General features: G+C 38.4%; 1 protein-coding gene across 1 annotated transcript in view; it reads left to right on the plus strand.

Annotated features, from left to right (window-relative positions):
• Nucleotides 1–22,821, plus strand: part of cntn3a.1 (contactin 3a, tandem duplicate 1) — a 76,130-nt gene that overhangs the window by 16,095 nt on the left and 37,214 nt on the right. The window contains exons 3-5 of the mRNA XM_030732846.1: nt 6,342–6,474; nt 9,395–9,570; nt 16,600–16,695. Of these exons, the coding sequence (XP_030588706.1) occupies nt 6,342–6,474; nt 9,395–9,570; nt 16,600–16,695 (405 nt within the window). The remainder of the gene's footprint in view (nt 1–6,341; nt 6,475–9,394; nt 9,571–16,599; nt 16,696–22,821) is intronic.

A 22,821-nucleotide genomic window follows, 5' to 3' on the forward strand; every position in this document is an offset into this window, starting at 1 on the left:
TCAGCTGGCTCTGTTTGATTCAAAAAAGCAGCATTTCTACTATGAACTCCCTCTGGAAGTCCAGTCTCTAAGAAAAAAGGTCCAAATGGAACATAAGAACGTGCTTTGGCCCAGGGGACTGTTTAATACTTGCTTTCAGCACATATTTTTAGTCATCATCATGATGGCTCATAGCAAAGGCACCAGTACCTCAGACTACTCACAAGTTTCCATGGATGGATATGGTTGTAATACTCCTCACAAAAACTCATGTCGATCCTGCAGAACCCCACAGTGCAAAAGAGTCCACGGTCCACTGTTCAATTAAATTTTATTTATATAGCACCAAATCACAACAGCAGTCACCTCAAGGTCCTTTATATTGGCTTTATAAGGTAAAGACCTTACAATAACTGAGAGAAAACCCCAACAATCCAATGTTCCCCTATGAGCAAGCGCTTGGTGAGAGTGGGAAGGAAGAACTCCCTTTTCCATGGAAAGGACAGAATACCCACTGCTCCTGCTGAGTCCACAGCTTGACAATCAGTTAAAGCCTCCTTTCAAGCACCCTAGAATAAAACTTTAGTGAGCCTAAGCTATATGATTCCTTTATAAATGGAGCACACCCTCCTTTCCCTTTTTTTTTTTTTTTTTAAGATTTATCTTATAAATACATTACCAGTAATATAGTATAAATATAATAGCCTGGAGCACTGCTGTGAACATCCATTAACTGCATATTTCACTTTTTGTGTCTTCTCATGCTGGAGTCACCACTTGTCAGCATTACTGTACATTAATGCTGACAAGTAGTACAGCTTATGTGTACTATCTTATGCAGTACACATAAGCTGTACACATAAGATAGTACACATAAGCTGTACTACTTGTGTGTACTATCTTATGCAGTAGCAAAGACACAACAGTAGTTATTTTCTTGAGTTACCATCAGATTTGAATGAAAATGAATTTGAAAAAAAAATTCAGTGTCTTGTTTTGAGGTTTTCTAGGTGTAACTGATTCTTATAGTCTAATTAGAGCATGTGCAGTCATAAACACAACAAAATATTTTTGCATGAATTTTATACTGTATTATTACTGTTTATGAGGTTCCATTGTGAAAGAAATGTTTACCAAAGAAAGAAATCCATACTACAAAAAAATTAATGCCAAGAAAAGTCAAATTCAGACATTCTTTGACTAAACATGAAACACCATTCTTCACCTTTATACCAGGATAATTGTCCCCATCAATGTATCTTGAAATCTGATGGGTGACAAATGACCTTCTAGCTGATACTGAGGAAGAAAAGGTAGGGGCATTTCTTCAGTTGGATGAAAATGTCATTCTCAAAAGCAATATATTCCTATGTTCATGTAGACATTCAGCATACTGTAGAGAATGACAAAGAAATGGCTTTAATTTGCTACTCCCACATACGGACTTGGACCTAATCAATTCTGTTTCCCCAGTGTACACAGCATTGGATACCCTTGGTTCAATTGGTGTTATTGCATTTCAGATGCAGCAGCTTTGATTTGCTAGAGAATGGTGTGACACGGTTGGATGTTGCTTGAAACATTCATGTCACATTTCTCCTACAGACTGTGTAACTGAAAATGCTATTAATTTAATTAACACAGCTGAAGTACAGTACCGCACAGCCCAGCACACTCCAGCTCAGAGTCACAGCAGTATTGCCTGGTACACTTTTTATTAGTTTGACTCTTGTGTTTCTTTTTATGTATTTGCTGTATGTCTTCTCTGTAAGTTTGTAGCACTTGAATCACAAGAATGTGATAATTTTCCATAATTTTTCTAATGAAATTACTAGAGAAATAATTTTATTCTTTTTCAAGGATCCTGAAATAGAGTACCATATATTTCAAGCCTTTAGATAAGATTTGATCAAACTCATACCTCGCTTGAAACAGCCCAAACCATACTGAGTAGCATTTGCTGCCCCTAAATGAGAGACCCTAAAGATGTACCTTATCGGCCTGGACAGCAAGGAAGATGCCTTAAAAAGCAAGATTGGCTTTTTTTTTATTTGATGCATAAAACCCTGAGCTGAAACTAATGGATTTGGGGCCTCACAAACGGCCGATACCTCCCCCACAGCTGACTCCCCATATGCCTATTTATTCATGCTGAGGTAAGCTGGAGGAATTCATTTGCTGTCAGCTAGTATTGAATTTGAGATTAGTTTTTATTTCAGTCTCTAAAACAGCTCTCTCTGCCTTCTACTTTTGCTTCGATGCTGAGTCTTGTGTTGTCTGAGGAGTCTTAGAAAACATGCACGTATCACCATCTGGCAGCAGGTGACAGATATGAGGAAAGCCGGCTTATTTCATAATGACCTCCATCTTTGTCCTGCGGCATTGTGCAGTCTACTTCCTGTTAGGATTCTGGATCACTGCACTTCTCTGATAGAGAACTTTTATCATTTTTCTTTCGGTATTTTATGGGACTTGGTGTTGGACCTGTCATCAGATTTTGACAGTCTGGTTTCAGCATGACTTTGACTATTTTTTATGTCTTACAATGCCTAACACTCTGTCAACAAGAGTGTCAGTGTTGATTTTAAATTTAAAACTTTCTTTGTTGTCCAGATGTCTTTACAGTATACATCTGTTCTCTTTTTAAGACAGCAAATATATCATGAAAAAAAAAAAAAAAAACCTTCCTGGGAAGAAAAGAAAATTCTCACTCATTTCATGGGCCTGTGGATTTCAGACTGAGGGGCACTTTAGTGTGTAGAACCTTAATGTTCGATTACCAGAAAGCAAGCTTGACAATCACTCTGCATTCCCTTCTTACTTACTGTCATTCCCGGTAGGTCAATGAAAGAGTTTCCAAGAGTTTGCATCAGTTTGCACTAAGCCTCCTTGGGACAGTGCCGGGAACTCAAACCCTTCTCATTATTCTTATTCCCCCTTTTAATAGCAGTTGCCATGGTGCTGGCAAAGATCAGGTCAGTTTAGCACCATCACCAGGCATAGAGTTCTGTGTAAAGGTCTTAAACTACCCTTCATTTCTTTATATTTTAGTTCCAAGGAGCCAGACTTTATTATAATTATTTTAAGGTGATCTGGAGCAATAGTTCTCCAGGCTTTTCTGAAGGTCTTTCAGTGTCTTTGGACATTGGTGGATTTTTCACTCATTTTCAGTCCAGTCCTTGTACCCGACCATTTTCAAAGGAATATTTTTTTGTTTGTTTGTCAGTTAAGCCAGTTAACACTGACTTATGAATCATTCAAGCATAAAAAGAATAAAGATAACAGAAAAGGTACCAGACAACTTGGCAAAGAATCAATTTAAAAAAAATTGTATCTTTAGGCACTTTGTTACCAGCACCCTGTCACAAAAGCAGTTGAATCTATGAAAAATGCCACAGATAACACAGTTTGAGAGACATAAAATAGTATTTTTGCACAAACAAGGTGATTCTCAAAGTACTATTAGTGAAAATCTTGGCATATTTTGGCATGGTATTCAGTCTGTCCTCAAAAGATTTGAGAAAACTGGACAAGTAGAGGAAAAACGAATATGTGGCAGGCCTAAAAATTATCTTCAGCAGATGAACAGTATTTGGAAGTTATGTCCCTAAGAAATAAGAAAAAAATCCTTCAGAGACCTGACACAGGACTTGAGAAATGCATCTGGGCCTTTAGTTGATCCATCTACTGTTCACTGAAGCCTCATCAGAAATGGTCTCAGTGGAAGGGTGGCTGTCAAGAAGCCATTCTTAAGGAAGGGAAACAGGGAGAAAAGAACAGAGGAGGTCAGGAGAGAGGGGTACAACAGTGAGTGTCCACAGCCATCTGTAAAATATGGTGGAGGCTCTGTTGGGATTTGGGGCTGCATTTCAGCCAGTGGTGTTGGGGATCTTTTCAAATTTAATGGAATTATGAACATAGAAAAGCACCATCAGATTTTGATCCACCATTCAATATCATCTGATTGGCAAAGGCTTCATTTTCAGCATGACAGTTATCCCAAGCACACTGGCAATGCAGCAAAATCATACCTGTATAGAAACACAGCGGAACACTGTCAGTCATGGATTGGCCTCTGCAGAGTCCGGACCTCAACATTATTGAAGCAGTGTGGGATCACCTGGACAGGGAATAGAACAAAAGGCAGCCTGTCATGACTAGAGTGTGTGTGTGGCAGGCAGGAGAGGACCCCAAGATGCAGACTCGGACAGAGGTTGTAACAAAAAACGGTGATTTATTGACAACAGGAAAACCAAACTCAATTATACTAGGGCTGGACAGGTGCCAGGACTAATCACAAAAACCAGGGTGCAGGGACACACACAACACAGGACCACTTGACGCCACAGCATCAACAACACAACAACAGGCAGAGAAAACACAGGACTTAAATACACAGAGGGGCTGATGAGGGAAGAGGAAACAGGTGGGAACACAGGTGACGCTGATTACCTTAACTGGGGGAAGCAAAACTGAAGATAACAGACATGGAACAGACGACTATCAAAGTAAAACAGGAAGACAGAAGAAGGAGACAAAGACGCAGACTTGACACCAGCAAAACATACGGAACAAGATGACAAAACAGACACAAGACCATAGATACAGGGGAGACAGGGACAAAGGGAACAAGACATCAAAACAAACTGGGGACTGAAACTCAGGAAAATAAAAACTTAACACAAAATGCTGGCCAAACGGCCCAGGACATGACACAGCCAACTTTGAATGTCCTTCAAGAAACCTGGAGAACTATTCCTGAAGACTGCTGACAGAAATGTGAAGAAAGCTGCCTGGGAGAGAGAGAGAGACAGAGAAAGTGTTTGACTTATTTTCATGTATGCTTGTACATGTTTCAGTAAATTACTGGCTTTAGATTTTTGCACAGCATTGTTCATATATATATATATATATATATATATATATATATATATATATATATATATATATATATATATATATATATATGACCTAACTGACACAGTCACTTTAATAAGGTAAATGATTCATCTCATGTTTGCCTCTTTTCAAATTTCTGTACAACAATGATTAGTTTTAATATAGACTGCACAATAAGTGTCCTCTACTAATCATTCATCTCTCCTTTCTGCTGTGAGGGACATGCTACATGTAACAAAGATTATAATTAGACAGTCTTTTATTCTGTGTAACTTTCTTGAAGGGTTATGCTTGCAGAAAGGAACAATGAGGTCCCTTGTCAAACATCTCCACCCTTTCAGAGAGTTATTTTGAGTCTTGAGTACTCCCAGGACTCTAGAGACGCGAAGATGATACCTGCTTCTCATACAGATTAGTTACTCTAATGATGGAATATTCCTGCTTCTGTGCCATTACTGAAATGCAAATGCTTTCTGGTAAACACAAAAGAATTCCCCATCCACCTCAAAAAGAAATGTTTATTGTAACGAAGCTTTGACTACCCCAGGAATCACTCTTGTGCTTTTCCTGAACAACATGCACTCTCTGTTGTATCTTAGTAGTTAACCAGGATGTGAATGTCACACATGTCCCTGCCCTTTTTGTCTGGTTTTTTTGGTTCTTTTATTTATTTATTTTTATGTAATTTTTTTTTTGTTCAGACACAATGAATCAAAGTGCTGTAATATCACTCCAGGAATTTAAAGATACCAAAGTAATTAATTGTGTTTATTAATTAATTCCTCCGTATAAACCAAAACATAAGGAATAATTATTGTAATTAATGATTGACCCTCTTAACACAATGCATTAGTGCAGAAATACTTTAAAGTGTAATTCAAAGTGATTTGCAGCAGCACTTGCGATTGCTTTGGATAACAAACCAAAAGACGCTCCCACCCTCAAATATTTCCTCAACTTTGGAGATTATAGTCTTTTTTTTTCTTTAAGTCACAAAAGGGTGACAATTTGATGTGTTAAATGAGAGGGAAAGATTTAAAATGCGTATTCATTATGGCATTCTATTTCAGATCTTTTATTGCTTGACATGCCCTGGGAAAGCTGTGATAAGTTTGAAGGGTTTAAATTAAATTTTGCTGAAGTGTGGTGGCAGCGTGGTTTGCTTTTGACAAGTGTGTACATTCAGATATTTGCATTAAAGTTTCATGAAGGTAACCAGCTGATTATGCAGTACCGCAGGGATCAAGCAAGTTCTACTCACATGATCGAAAGCTGCACGCCAGAAATGCGTACTGTTTCTGCTTATTCTGTGCAGCGCTTTCCCTCCGCTCGCTCACGTCTTTCTGTAAGGCTTCAATATCTGCTTGCTCACAGGAAAAAAAAAAAAAAAAAAACCTGTGTGGAGTGATTTTCATTTGACCAGAACATCAAAGCTGATGTAGTTTTGTTGGTTCTGCACCCAGGAAGCGGAGTCCTGCTGAGGCCCATGTTCACCAAACAACCCGGCAGTGTGGTGTTTCCCATTCATTCTGGCGAAAATCGCAGAGAGGTGGTGTTTAGCTGCGAGGCCCAGGGACACCCACCTCCTTTCTACAGGTAACACCTGCACACATGGCTTTATGCATACGTCTCAGTTTTGGAACCTTTAAGTAATATTTAATGGATGTTAAAGGAAACCAACGTGGATTATAAGACAAACAATTTCTGTGCTTTGTGAAATTCTGGTATTTTTTTAATCTGTTACTTAGTCCTTGTTAAGAGATATCTGTGTCCTTGAATTGCACCCATACAGTTTATGGATGTAACTTGTTAACCAAGTTAATAACTTATTACTCCATCCTCTCCTCGAAATAGTGAACCTCTGGCACTAAAAAAGCAACATAACATTGACAATGAGGCTCAAAATGTGGAGCTCAGAAACAAATGGTCACTAAATATACAGCATCTTTTCTATTATCTATGGCACAAAATCTGCACAAAAGCCTGGTTAGACTGGGTTTATTTCCTTTATAAAACTGATCTGATCAATGACTCACTTTTAAAATAATGTGAGAATTATTAATTAACTGCCTTTAGCTGCAGGTGTTTTGTATATTTGCACTGATAGGACATTGATCTGTACAATTCAGTGAAAGAGCTTCCTGTCATCACTGTCACTGATCAGTGAAAAGATCAAGAAAGTCATGCACCAAGCCTCTCTGTTGTCATGGTTGAGACTGAGTGATAGAGGGACACACTAATGGAGTATACTTCACACAAAAGGAATATACAGCAGAAACTGTTTTTCTATAGCTCTGCTCTAGGCTTTCTACGTAGTCCCACTGGTAAAGGTGCACAGACACTGCCATGGGACATCTGATCTGAGGTTATCACTGTTGTAAACATGATACAAATCAGCTGATGGACTAAGGTGCACAAAACTCTTGCTGCAGGTTCTCCTTGTTCAGCACACTTTCACTGTGTAGCTGAGGAGTCCCAGTGCTAAAAAACTGATTAATGCACAGTTCTAAAATGTTGACAAATTAAAATGAATGAGAAGCAATGATTTACTTTAAAGTGCATCAAGCGGATAAGCTATTAATTTATAATCTATCAAATGGGGCTACATAGCTGTTTCCTGGCAGGGTAATTAAATACAAATCGCAAAACCAAGCATTCAATGTGTAATAGCTTGAAACGATCCCTCATACATAAGCATATGCGGCCATTAATGTAGCTTGAAGATCCTTGGTGTTATGCCTAATGGACACAAATTGAAATGAATGTACAAGATGTTATCACTTGGATCAGCTGGAATACTTAATAAGCAGTCGGTCACTTTAGCTTTTAAACGAAAACTCGCTTATGAGTTCAAATCTGCAAATTGTTCTGCCCTTCTTAGTTCAAGCTCTGAGAGGGCGCCTGGCTTCATATGAAATCAAATTTTGTTTTAATTGGCTCTTTAATTATAGCGAGGGCCACCAACTGTGGCAGTCGATATACCACATCAGTAACTGATTTTCAGATTGAAGACAGGCTGCTGTGATATCTCTTTTGATGGTGGGACTGATATTTTACAGGCCTATTGAATCATCACTCAGCATACACAACATAGTATCACGGCAATGCGTGTCATGGACCGTAAATGGATACGCGTGCTTAAGCTGCAGTACCAGGTTTATTTCAGTTCGACTCTAACTTGTGATGCCACGGTGATTCTCTAGTCTTGGTTGTCACCGTGGCTCCTTAATTTGTGTCATCTGAAGTTTAGTTCCAGCTGCAAAACAAAATCACTTAGTCAGTCTAACCAACCTACCTGCTGGTGAGCGCGCCGCTCTGCTCCATATGTATCCGTTCACTACTTTGACTGTGCCTCTCTCTGAAAAAGGGGCAAGAAAATCCAAAATGAAAACCTCAAACTTCCTTCTTCCCAATGGATATGATCATCTAATCAAGACAGGCGAGCTAACATTTAACCTAATTCTGTATTATTTGGCGTTTGACAGTTACTTTTGTCATATACTGTTTACGCCTATTTTCCTCAGTTATTTTCCATTTCCTTAAATTTCTTTCTTTCATTCATTTCTTGAGCAATGAAAGTGCACACACACACACCATCGGGAACCTTTCCAACTGATCGCATTTGTCTAAATACAAAGGCGCCTGCTAAACAGTAGAAGAATTTTATTCTTGGGGTCTGTTTTTGCAAAACATCGGTTGTAAAATGTTTAGTGGATGCACTTAATAAAAACTTAAGCTTGAAGTCTTTGGAATCATTGAGGAGGTTGTGGTCATATGCTGCATCATTAACTCAGCAGGTTTTTGGGTACGTAAACCTTAATTATGCAAAGTGAGCAAGAAATCAAATTAAGTCCCATAAAGATTTTAAATGCTGAAAGTTGTTTGCTAGAAAGATTACTTAGTCACACTCTAACACAGGTACACACACCCACACACATACTCGGACACCCACACTCTCCCTTGATTCCCAAATTACCCCAAACAAGAGGTTTAATTTAAAAAAAAAAATTATCCTGTGCCCTGTGTGGCCAATTTGTTAAAGCAATTGTGAGCTGTCCTATCTGATATTCACATTGATCGGAGGGTAAAATTTAGATTTGTTCAGGTAGGTTGTGATTTATGGACAGAGAGCCTACCAAAAAAAATTATTTAAAAAAAAAGCATTAAAAAAATGAACATAAAGGATTTGATCTGTGAGAAAGACTTCAATAGAAACGAACAGCTGTTTGAAATAGTTGTTGATGGTTGCTTCTCATTTAAGTATCTTCATTCAGATTTTCCTGCAGCGCACGTCAGTCAGTGTTATTCCTTTTAACATTTAATTTATCCAGTATGAATGAAATGGATGCGTATGGCTTTGTTTCTGCATCCCCCAACAGTCTGTCACTTTATCATAGTTTTATTATCAGACATCCTGCTTATGATGACATATGATGACATTATTATGTGGATGAAATTATTTTGCAAAGGGTTGAAGAATTTAGTGACTTAGTGTGTCATGTGCTTGGATTCACAGGTGGAAGCTAAATGACTCTTTCATCACGCCCAGACCAGGGTCTCGTTACTCTCTCATGGAAGGAAACTTACACATCGCACATCTGAATAAAGAGGAAGATGTTGGCATCTACCAGTGCCTGGCATCAAACTCTTTTGGCACGATCGTGAGCAGAGAGGCCAGTCTTCATGTTTCATGTAAGTTCGTATTATATTTACACATCCAAGTTTATTCACAGGGCTTGTCTGGTGCAGATTTGCCAGTCATTAGACTCAGTGAAGGTTGGAGCTGAAGACTAAAAATTTGACAATAAAAAAATCAAATAAAACTTGCGATGTTGAGAAAGACCCTTGTAGCCCATTCTTCATCTCTTCATGGGGTTAGTGGCTTAAGGTTCTAGCTTTGTCTGCAGCTGCTATCAAAAAAACTGCAGCTGAGTCTGTGACCAGTCTGCCTGCAATCAGGATTTGCTGTGAGTAATGTAGGTGCTGTTTTCACAGTTAACAGTCCTGCTTGTTGATCCTATAACACTCTTGTGAGTATGACATATATATTGTGAGCAGAAGTGCACTTCTCGGTGGAGTACTTTTATGAGAAAGCTGCAGTATACGGTGCGCAATTTTAGTATGATTAAATTTTTATCGGTCATAAACCCATTTCAGTAAGCAAAAACAAAGCCTTTAATTCAACAGTCTTCAGCAGTTTACAGTATGCTCTTTTCTGTTCTGTTATTTCTCTTCTGTCATGTTAAGGTTACTCAAATTTGACTTCACTTCATTTGAGTTTAGTTTAGTCTCTTCTGCCTCAGAAAGTAAAAGCTTCATTGAACATCACACACTGCGGTTCACTGACAGCATATTGGCTCAGCAGAGTTCTCTGGAAATTTGTTGTCAGAGCTGAACGTCTTTAACAAAAACAACCAGCAACCAGGGACAGTAAGCTAATAACGAAGTTATTACTGGAAAACCCAAATGAACGAGCCGTCTTTACGTCCTCTTATGATTTAATCCTTTAACCCTGATTAAAGCTCCAGTACTAGCATTTACTCTGCTAGGTGGTTCTAAACTTCTTACACCACTGTGATGAAGACTATGTAATTGTGTGGTGGGCCTTGGCAGATCCCTTATAGCTGATGCTTTATAGCCTTTATCTATCACATTTTATAAGACCGCAGTCTAAGGCCTCTCTTATGGCAAGGTGAACTTGAGTCCTCCAGTCTTGACGGGCAGCCCATATCAAATGACAACCCTGAAAGGAACAGATGGTGCAGCTAGATTGAATTCTGATGTCTGTTTTTCTGCCACAGCAGACGCAGTGATGATCCTTGGCGGGAGAGCATCAGAGATATTCATCTTGCAACTATTTGGTGATTCTTTGTCACAAAGCAGCATTAAATCTTCAGCATATAGAGTAAATCTGTGTGCCGAGTTGCCAGTGGGCTGCTGATCACATTCACATTTCCTATCAATTTTTGAGGACAGACTTGAACTGTATGTCATTGTTATTGGTCCCATCCATCGCCTGGGCCTGACCTGAGACCTGCTGCTTTTGTCAACAGATGAGGACAAGCCTCAGTGATGATGTGTCATACATCTACTTTATTGCTCTTGGTTTAACTTAATTAAGTGTGCTGTGTGATTGAGTGGGTCTCCGGTCAAGGGAATAATTCATGGAGGAGCAGTCTGTTATGAAAGTCAGTATCATGTCATTTGTAACAGACTGTGACTCAGAATAGCTGAAAACGCTTTCTCAGGAATCAAGGGGCTTGCACTTCTTCTTGTAATAACTTTATGAGACAAAGACCAAGGTAAATGGCATGAATGAAGTAAATATAAGGATCAACATTACATACACTGCTTTAAGGCACTACTGCTGAAAACCAATTCAGAACAGCAATGGCAGAATTCTCATGATTAAACATTTTACTCTTTTTAACAACACCATTAATCTTTGTTGTTGGTGAACAAGATAAAAGTCTTAGATTTGTGCCATCTAATGGCTCTAATATCATCAAATTTGTATTGCATGGAAGTTTAATGCATATATAATAATTGAGCTGGCCTACATTTTTAATCCTTTGAAAGATGGATGATGTAACAGTTTCTCTTACCATCTGGTATGTGCTTAAATCTCTAAAAGTAGAAAAGGGTCCTGATCCTGTTGACAATACACATTTACACATTTAAAAGGTTCAGTTTGCCTGCTGGGAGTGCTGGAAGGAATAATCTAGTTGGTTATCGAGCCAGATTAAGTTTCTTAATCCCCTAGGGATGTTTTTTTTTTTTACATAAATGAAAGGATTTTCACTGATGCAAGATGCAATGTTATATAACAGATTGCAAGACCTACAAATGAGGCAAAGTGTATTGAATGTCTGTCCTGAAGACAGAACATGCTACTGCCTAGATTCTATTCTGCTTATAGAGCCATAAGGGTATCACAGTGTTTAATGAAGGGTGAAATAGCTCTATTTATGATTGCAATTTAGAATGCAACTGCCTTGTATCTTGGTGCCCATGATTTTTGATCAGATTCACTTCTGTAATTGCACATAACATGATTTTTTTTTATGCCTCCACAATAGAGATAAACGTGACTGGTGTTGTCTTTAGGTTGTCCATCAGGGCAATATTTCTTGAGCCCTTAGGGGAATTTCATATCATAAGGTTTCATTCATAATCAAGTATGAACTTCATAGATTTTATGGTCAAAGCTTCAGGTCTCTGTGACCCCCACTCAATCCTATTCTTGGGAGCACTTGCAGGGAATTTCATCACATCTGTGACAGATGTTTCCTTAAGCTCAAGGATGGACTGATTAGAATGTGGTTCTCAGAGACCAAGATGTCTGTCAAGTTATTTAAGTATGTACATTTCTCCCACTTGAAAGAGGCTGATGCATTTATCTGAAGGTGTAAAAGTGTACTGAAGGTCTTACCTTTCCCTTTGCTTACACAAACCAACATACAATCACCAAGGCTGAACAATGGAGTCACATGTAAATGGGCAGCCCACCTGTGGCATAAAGATAATGCTACCTAAGCTAGCAGCAGCAATGGTTATTCAGCAGTCCTCTTAGCTAACTATCATTTTCTTACTGGCTAGTTCATGGACTTTGTAGATGCACCAGTCTTACTGCTGGTGACCACTCTGTGAAGGAATAACACCTTCTCTTAGCAGTGTATGACAATTTCCTGTTGCCGTATGGCTCTCCTTTTTTATGTTCCAGGCAGCAAGATTGGTTCCACTTGGCTTGCCTTCCTGTCTGTCAGCTTATTTGGCTTCCTCTAGGTCCCAACATTTCCTAAACCCAGTTTGTCTTGGTAGTGTCTTTGACCTCAAAATAGCCATGAAGAATGAATATGCTAATTACTGGAAAATTTCACATAAAAACCCAATTTAATATAATGATGGAGTGATTACCTTGCATATCCAGAGGGTAAAAGTTCAATGTCACTGTAACATCATACTGTTCTGCAAAATCCCCTTTTCAACGCCACTACTCAAAAAGAAACTGGGATCATATTTTCACATTTGGTGAGACAATGACTTGGTTAAACTAATCTCTACACATTTTCCCTGCTTATATATCCAACTGAAATGCAACCGCAATACTAGTTTCATACTTTCTCTATTTTCTTTGTGCTACCACTTTTTTAAAAAAGTGGGGACTTGACATTTTCCACAGCCTCACAGCTTTTCTGAGCTTCTAAGATTTCTGTATCTTTCTTTTGTTGGCTCCTTTTATTTCCATCAGCTCTGTGGAGTGTTCACTGCTTTTGACTTGGGTGAAAATTAAGACTTTTTTTTTTTTTTTTTTTTAGCTGAGGTGCATCTGCGGGAGAGAGGTAATGGCCGTGTGCACTAAACAGTTGTAGTTTCAACAGACACCAGCAGTGAGAAATAGGGTTCTTTGATGATTATCACCCCTTAAATGTCATGCATCACACAGTGTTAGGGTTTTACCCAGTGATTCTTCTCTGAGAGCAATGATTGGATGAGAACGCAAGAAAAGATGCAGACAAAATGAGAGAGGATGATGGTTTTGCAGTAATGATCATCTCAGTTATTTATTTATTTGTTTCCCTCATTGGTAACTTGCACTTCATCATCTGCAAGATCACTGAGTACTTAGTATTTAGCAATTAGTTATAACTAATTTATACGGACGAATGACCCAAATCATTTTATTGTTTTTTTATTCTTCAAAAAAATAAAAAATAACAAATGCTAAAACTATTTACTCATAATTCTATAACCTATTATTTATTCCATCAAAAACAAATGGTCTGAGAAATAACCACACATTATAATATTTTCATAGCTTGTCATCATCAGTCAGCATTATTACTTTAACCAGGAAATCCTGATCTACCTTTTTCAATCTTTTCTCCTACAGCAACAAGATAAAAAACTAGAATGAGGAAAGATCCAAAATCATCTGAGCAAGGCACTTAATTACCTTTTGCATTCCACGTGTCACATTGTTACCTAATAGGATTTTGTACTACCGTGGCATTTCATCTTAGTCCACCAGCAGTTTAAAGATTTTCTTTACAAATTGCAAAATTGATCAGCAGGTTGTTGTCAGCATTGTGTGCGACATTCATTATTAATCCTGAATAAAATAATTAAATAGCGGGAGGTAGAAGGTACAATTTATCTGACAATGAAATCTCTGTTATTACTTTTGTCAAATGGGTGGGAAAAAATGGAACCACGTCTCATCATATGTTTGAGCTCCAATTCTAACAGAACAGTTTCATTTTTTCTCTACAATTTCCTTTTGTTCATTACAATGGGTCACTTTGACAGAGTTAGCCCCAAAATGCAAATTCATATCCAATTTCTGAAAACACTCCAAATAGCCTGAACCCTGCCATGGAGAAGCATGAGGAGGTGCAGTGTGATGGGCTTGATAAGATGATACACAAGGTGCTGAACAGCTTGGGTTGTCAGGCGTTGTTGGCTTTTAGTGTGTCTAGCTCATTTATGCCCCACTATACACCAAAGGAATACTGATCAGGACAGCCTCACTCCCAAGTGTGAGTGGAGTACCTCTAATTTTTTTCTAATGTATGTGCCTAGAAATTATTTAAATCATATATATGTATATGTATACATTTCTATACATATATATGAGTTTATACTGATTGTTTTCTTTTTTTTAAACTGTGAATGTAGTAAGTAGTTGTGCTAATAAAGCTTTACCATGAGGGAGAATAAAGATGTCCAAAAACAGTGTTATAGAAACTATAAGGAAATTGGCCCTTTTTACTTAAAACAATAGAAACCCACAGGCTAATTTTTATGACTATTATTTCTTATCTTTAATAATGTGAAGTATATTAACTCAAAACAGTTAGCCACATCAGACCATTCAAAATGTTTGCAAATGAAGCTGCTGTGATACACTGTCCAGCCCAGCAGTTAGTGGCCCTAGCAGGGCTTTCATGATCCATTAATTGTGCCTTTATCCTCTAGATGTTTAGGGGGGGAGCTGGAGCTTATCCCAGCTGACACTGGATGAAAGGCAGGGTAAAGTCTGTTGCACAGAGACAGGCTCACACCTCTGGCCTATATAAAGTCCAACCTACCAAGCATGTCTCAAAGAATCAACACCCAGAGACACAGGGAGACTGTGCAAAGGCCACACATAGAGCAGGTTTAACCCAGAAAGTTCTTGCTGTGAGGCTATCAGAGCAAGTCGAGTTAAAAATGTCATCAGATGGCTGGTTACCTTTCTCACTATAACAGTGTGGTAGATGACAAATTGGTGCAGCTTCCGTTTCAGCCACGCCTGTGGTCTTGTCTTAAGAATAACAGTTATCCCAATGAAAAGCAAGAAAATCATAAAATTAGTTCCATTTAGCTGCTTTAGTTTCAAGGTCCTTCTTTGGCTCTTGGTTAGTCATGTTTACACTGTGTCATGTTCTTTCTTACCAGAAAACTTTGAAAATGTCAGCTGCGAAAAGGCCCGTTGAACCTCTCATTGAGCGCATTCATGTCCTTTTCAGGATAGATTGTAATCACTCCCATTAAAAATCACTGCATCACTAAAATTTTATTTTGCCCAATACTAAAAAAAAAATTCTTGTTTGCATGCTTCAATGCTGAAAAAAAAATGGGACTAACTTTGAAGCTCTTAAACAACAGCATGTTTGCATTCTGACTTTAGCCATTATCTCACAGGATAGCTTTACAGAGCCTAAAGCATGAATTTTATGTAAAGTTAAATATGACAGTGTGTACTGTCTAAAACTACTAATAATAATAATGCAATTTCCTACATTGCCTTAGCTGCTTTAGGATCTATCAGTGTCCTGCTGGCCCAGAAAAGCAGGTGAATGTAATTGTTAACCCTTTAGCTCAGCCGGAGATTTAGATGGCCACGAAGCATCCACAAAACCTGCCTGCTCCAAATATGAAAATAATGATATGATCTGCTAATTAATTTGTGAAAGTCATGCAGGAGATTTTCACAGAAAACATTTGTGAAGCCAAACAAAAGCTTTCAGTTGTAATAATGTTCTGCTGGATGCAATTTTCCATTAGTCACAAGGTTTGAAAAGATCACACAGTGCATTTATTTTGCGGACACTCATCCTGCTGCGCTCGTACACAGGAGGTGTCAGTTTTGCATTCTTTCTCCCTGTTTTTGAATTCAGTCTTGATTATGTCATTATATGGCAGTCACATATTTGGCTGCTACGCCTGCAATATCTCCAAGAGCCACAGTAGGCAAGAAAGTGTTCAAGGATTGCTGTCTCTATTTGCTTTCTCTCAGCAGGTTGTCAACAAGTAATCGGCCTCCATACAAATGATGTTTCAGTCTTAGTCATTTAATTGTTGCTGGTCTGTGTGCAGTGGATGAAACACAGAAAGTGATAACAATACGCCGTTCCAATTAAATTCACTCATGTGTGACTTATACTTGAAGAATTGCTTTCTGCTCCAGTCAGACGTGTTTAGGACTTTCCAGCACCATGTCTGCGTTTACCACCAGTATTTCACGGCGAGCATGCAGATCATATCACACTGTTAAACTCTGGTCACTTGCCGTGCGCTAACTAGATGTGAAATTATTGAGCGACCACATATATGAGTTGTAATGCATTTCATTTTTTTATCTCTATAAACACCCAGACTTGTGTTTGTGTGCTTATGGCTTTCATGAAGAATGACATTATTATTTTTGCTTTATTGCTTTTGTGTTGTGGTAAACAGACGTGGAGAATTTCAAGACTCAGAGAAGAAGTCCAGTGAGGGTTCGTGAAGGTCAAGGAGTGGTCTTACTCTGTGGCCCTCCCCCACACTCCGGAGGTAAGCTGGACTGCTCTCAATTTTTTTTTTTTTTAATTAAATTTTATTTTATTATAATGGATAGGGAATATATTTTAATATCCACCTTAGATATTTCTGGTTAGCTTTTTACATGTACCAGAATTGTAGAAATAGTGTGGCATCACCTCCTTATCATCACCTTCCTTATCTTCTCCTTTATTTGGACAAAGTGGAACCAGTGTTTGTGTTCTCCAGCTCAAATCTCCTGGCTGTTTGTCTGTGTTGTTGAAGTCAGTGCAGTGAGTCATTTTTACTTTGGGACACTCTGGTCTGTCAGCCTGATTTTCAGTGGGGGTGGGGAAAATCTTTGGCATACAGACTGGAGAGGTTGTCTGTGGCTGGGGCTCCGCCAGGCTGAGTAATTGAGCTTCTCTCTGAAGGTACCTTTGCTGGCTGCACATCATCCACTTTCATCTATGACATTATCAATGGGAGTTAGCATCCAATGCTATTAACTCCTACACATTGGTCTTAAGATTGACTCTTTGCCAGTAAGGCTTAACATAATTATGGATTATGGATGTAATGTTAGTGCACATGACACAGGGTTTCACTGTAAATATAATGGTAGAGCTGGGTAATTCTTGACTTATCATTTTCTGCTGATTTCATTCTGTCACTTTTTACTCAACTGTGCTCAAATCTGACCAAACTATTTTTTTCCAAGTATTTAGACGCCGAGTTCATGTCACATCTGAAAAGTCTGAGATGTGACTTGAAACTCAAAAAGCTATTAGATCCCACTGCATATTATTCCATAGCTACCATCAAAACAAAGTTTCTGATTCTGCTTTGAACTTCACTGTTTTGTTAAAAGGCAAAACTTTCACTGCTTCACAGCTGCACGGAGAAGAGTTAACGCTCCAGCAACATTTAAACTATAATATAACAAACAACTTTATTGCTTGGTCAACACGTTTTGGTTTGTGGTCTTCCTCGGGGTCAAGGTAAAACATGTTGTGGCCAACTTTTTCTTTGGGCATTGAAGTCTCAAATAAGCCAAGCCCTACATCCAAACGAAGTTGCAAGTCTTTAATTTTGTGACTGGAATTAAAAAGTCAACAACGAAGTTGCTAAGGTATTGGTTTCGATGGTAATCCACGGATAATGCTACTGGAGTGTTAAACCTGCACTAAACGTAGGAGAACAAATTGAGCTCTTTTATCTCATTCAGTTGCGAGCTGAATTGAAGGCCTGTGCTTTGTTTTGTGTTTGTACTGTAATGTGACATCTCACCTTGTGGTAAAAAGAAAAATGAAAATAATGAGCCACACAACTGGCACTTTGAAATTTAATAGCTCTTTTACAGAAAAGTACTCCAGCCTAAGGTGTCCGCATGCCAAAATGCGCACTCTGAACAGCAGCATTGTCTGGAGTGTTGGGCTGTAAAAGCAGTGTTGTGACAGTGTCCAAACATATTTTTTGAAAAATCTGGGCACAGAAATCTAAATCCAATAGTTTACACATTATTTAGAAGACAACAGCACTTGTTTAGTCAGGAGGATATGTATATTTCTCTCAAGGTTCAGCTACACCACCATCTGTAGTAAAAGACATTCTGCAATTGCTTGGCTAATGTCTTGTGAGTGCTTTGACAGCCTTTTGAGGCAGGCATCTCTTTGGGTAAGGGGACAGAAATGAGGTTTAATTATTCTTGACTGACTTCTCCTTGTATAGATTATATGGGCACAGTTACCCAATCGAGAAGACACTAAAAATATATTGAGAGAGATGCGACACATATAGAAAGGACAGACTCTCAGCTTTAATTCAAGGACTTTTAAAATACAGAAGTATTGTTGACTGACAAGCAGTTTCATGACCAGGTGAGGCCTGTTCCTTGGTTTTTTCATAACAAATGAGCAGATTCAGAGTGTTAAATTTAGACATTATAACTTTTCAGTGTAGTTTTAAATATGAGGTGGCAGTGCAAGTAAGAAAGGTAATCATGTGACTAAAAAACAAAGCTATCAGAGAGATAGTAAAAACTTTAGGAGTGACCAAATCAACAATCTGGTTCATTTTTAAAAAGAATGACCAAACTGGCCGGCCCAGCAACACCACAAGGCCTAAAAGACCACAGAAGATGACTACAGTGCATGATGGCAGAATTATTTCTGTGGTTAAGAAAAACAACTTCACAGCATCTAACCAAGTCAACATCGTCGAAGTCTACAATCGCCTTCATGATTCATGATGACACAGAGAGTTTAAAACAAGGTTACACTCGTGAATAGGAAGGCCAGATTAGTATTAAAAACAATCCTTATTTTAAAAATAAACTGTTAGTTTGTCCACTGAAGTTTGAGCCTCTGAAAATGGGGGTCTCTGTATAAAAATGGCTTACTTACTAAATAGTAATGCAAAGTTTTTGTAAACAAACAAACTTTGAATTGAAGTTGAAAGTCTGCACTTCAATCATATATTGATTTGCTTGATTTAAAATCCACAGAGGCAAAACTACAAAAATTGTGTCTTTGCGCAACAAATTATTGACGTAACTGTAAGTAATCTTTGAGTCAGAAAAAAAATCTTTAATGAATGCCCGAGGCAGTATAGGTTGTACAGCTTGTTGTGTGCCAGTATGGGTAGTTATTTTTTGTCTAGTAGCAGAAGTGTTGTAGAGTGTCACAGTACAGTTACCCACGAGGGCTGCACATGTTACATATATAACACGAGTTATTTTGTATTACCAGAACCAATGGGGAATTTGACTTTTCACTTTGATATATGCCATTTAGAAACCTCATTAATTATTAAAGAGTGCTACTCCACTTGCATTTTAAACCATACAAACATATCTATTTGAGATATGTGAGAAACCTCACAATATGTGTGCCTTTTTCTTCGCATGTGTAAAGTGTTACTCTTTTAGTTTCACAGCTTTGTTTTTTATTATTATTATGCCTTATTTTCATTGTGAGTGAAGAAATGCATTGTTTGAACTTTTAACTAACAGATGGTTAAATCAGCAGGGGTTTCTGTACTCACACATCTTTTGTCCCTCTGCTCTCACGCGTCACCCATTTCATTTAAATTAGTATTAAGAATGCAACATCTCTGATTATAAACTCCTGTTTGTGGCTTTCAGAAGATTCCCCGTGCTTCTGATGCTGCACTTTGTTCACGAACTCCAGCTGCTTTGCTGTGACTGTGATCTTGCATCTTTGACAACATCATTTTTCACAGATGTTTACTAAGACGAGTGCTAGCGTGTTTGGCTAAAAAAATTGACTAAATCATTGGAGATATGGTGTCTGTGTCTTGATGTTTTTTTCCTTCAGGCAACTGTAAATAGATTTATTTAGTTATTCTATTCAATAATTCATGTTGTTATTGTATGTCAATTGTTCCCAACCACAATCTTTTTTAGATAAACTCCAAACTCCATTTTTTTTTACTCTTTCCTACGTGACACTGATCATTTGGGACTGGAGTCCTGGAGGGATTTCTTGTCAGTATGTTACATTGTACCAGCCCCATATCTGTCACATCTAGTCTCTTACAGAGTCTTCACCTACTCCTAAAAAAGAGAATGATAACTACACAGCAATACCTGTGACCCATATTAACAGATTTTTTTATTTTTTTATTAAACTAAATGCAATGTCAGTCATTTAAGGACATTTAAGCTTGTCCACAGGATCAAGGACAATTTGTGAAGGAATTGAAAATATAGAGGCTCAATCATGGTCAACTCAGACCTCGTACCACATGTACACAGAGACGTCCTTCTCCAATTTAGTATTTATCATTTTACCCTTGCTTAGGTCCCAGTCGCACGGCCTAGACATCGGCTACTAACCATCTGCCAACCACCAATCACGAGGGAAAAATGTTCAAATTCCCCAAGCAGGTGTCGATTGGTTGCTGGATGCTGATGGAAAGCGCTGGGTGGAATAAGTTGCAAAAAGAGGCTCCACAGAAGTACAAGATGGAGCACCGCTGCACAAAAAGTAGTTTGTCTCGACATATTGCAAAAACTACTTCCTGGCGCAGCCTCAGTTTATCAGTGACGTGGATAAATGATAAATGACAAAGCAAGATAAATAAGAAAGCATCACAAGTTACAGAATAACTAGCACTAAGTGAAAGATAGTAAGGCTTTTATGTACAACAATTAACCAGCCAAGTATTGGGATGCACTAACCACTAATGCGGTAACACAAATGCCAAACAAGAGGTTCTCAGGCGAGCTGCCCACTCTAAATCACAGCCACACCGAATAGCGTGGTGTGGTCCATCATTTAATGAAGTGAGTGATGACATGGAACAGCCTGATTACTGGGGCACCAGTCCAATCAGTCTGGGTGGAAGGTTGGAGGAAGGAGTCGTCAGAATTAAGGGCTGAGATGGAACAAAGTGAAGACACCAGACTGGAGCGGGGATTTCCTCGTACTGTTTTGCTTTCTGAATAAACCAGGGTTTGTTATAATAATTAGTGAAGAAGTGCATAAATGGTGGTTTCATAAACATGTCAAATGAATAAATGTTAAATGTTTATTCTGTTTATATTTTTTTCCCCCAAGAACTAACTGCCACAAAGTGTCTGCTGGCTAAAAACACTTAAACTTATATTATAAATTTCCCTTGTATTTTTAATTTAATAATATTACAAATTAATGTTGAAGTCACTCCTAACTGATGCCGGAGTCTTTCAAGTAAACAGAAAAAATTTTTTTTTCCTGATAAATGAAATAAAAACAATCAAATATAATGCGGGACATCTCTTGTGATAATGTGAAACACAAGGTTCTCCAAAAATCCAATACTGATTATAAGTGCTCTTGGACTGTCAAAAATCATTTTAATTGAGTGGATGCTGTAATTGCTATTCTTAGTCAGATTAATTTAAACTGGGCCAGTTTGTTTCCTTGCTGTTTTCCTTGCATTCATCCACACCAGGAATGCACAGACAGACTCCTTCCATCTATTTGTGATGGATCATAGCTGTTATCTGGAGGCCTAACCCAGTGCCTTTTATTATCCATTTTTTTTGGCATCATTTTGTCAAATTCAGCTGTCATCATGGATTATAGCCATTGACAGAGATGTTAAGAGTGCTACAGGATGAATCATCTTGAGTTTCATGGCATATCTGCTGAAAGGGTAGCCTATAGTATGTACGAATGCTTACACACTCATACATATCCACACATGCCCACACATTCTCATGTTCGTTCGGCTGTTCATTTATACTGCATGGTTGTATTGTACCTGATCTAGCTGTTCAAATTTGATTAGGTTCATCAGAGAAATTTGGTTTGATCTTGTCAAATATATCTAAAAAAAAATGATTATAAAGAATGGAGAAAAAAAAAGCCTTGAAAATTAGTAAGGTTTGAAAAATACATGAATATGCAAAGACATATAATGGGATGTTCTGTGGTTCTGTGGCTCCATTGTTTGTCATCTGATACAGGAAATCCTGACTGGCATTTAAATAGACTGCCATAGTGTTGGAAAAGTGTGAAGCATGTTCTCATAAAGGGTGACGGGACATAATTCACGATCAGCAAAATGCAGTCCTGGACTGCCTCATCTCTCCTGTAAAGGATTTCAGTGTCCCATGCATGATTCAGGAAGCCATTATTTCATTTTAACAATGCCTCAAAACCCTCAAGACCACTGCTGCAGGAAGTAGTTTGGTGCAGCCAGGAAGCTCTAAAAGTGTAAGACAGGTTTGATGCAGTTTCAGAAAGAGCAAAACATTGTCCAGCGTTCAAGAGGAGCGCCGGCATAATTCTTTCACTGTGCTGTACTGTATGAGCACTGGACGTCACTCTGTGTCATCTTTTGCTTTGAGACAGTCTGAATGGCTGTTCTGGTTATTCCAGGACTTAATGCATCTGACCTCCTTTCACTAATGGAAACGGGCCTTTCAGATTTACTCAAGGCTGAAATCACTTGTTTTCTCAACCCAGTGCATCTCGTCCAAAACAGAGGGTGCTTGCTGGCTAGTAACAGCCCACATAGCTTGCAGGGATTTTTCCCATGTGCATGGCCTAAGCCATTTCAGAGAGCTTTTGTGTTATGAATACAGATAGGAAGCCACAGTTGATGGTTGTTTCTGTCGATGTAACAGACTTGTGAGTACAAACTTTG

The sequence above is a fragment of the Archocentrus centrarchus genome, chromosome 7 (assembly GCF_007364275.1).
Source record: "Archocentrus centrarchus isolate MPI-CPG fArcCen1 chromosome 7, fArcCen1, whole genome shotgun sequence".
Classification (NCBI taxonomy): domain Eukaryota; kingdom Metazoa; phylum Chordata; class Actinopteri; order Cichliformes; family Cichlidae; genus Archocentrus; species Archocentrus centrarchus.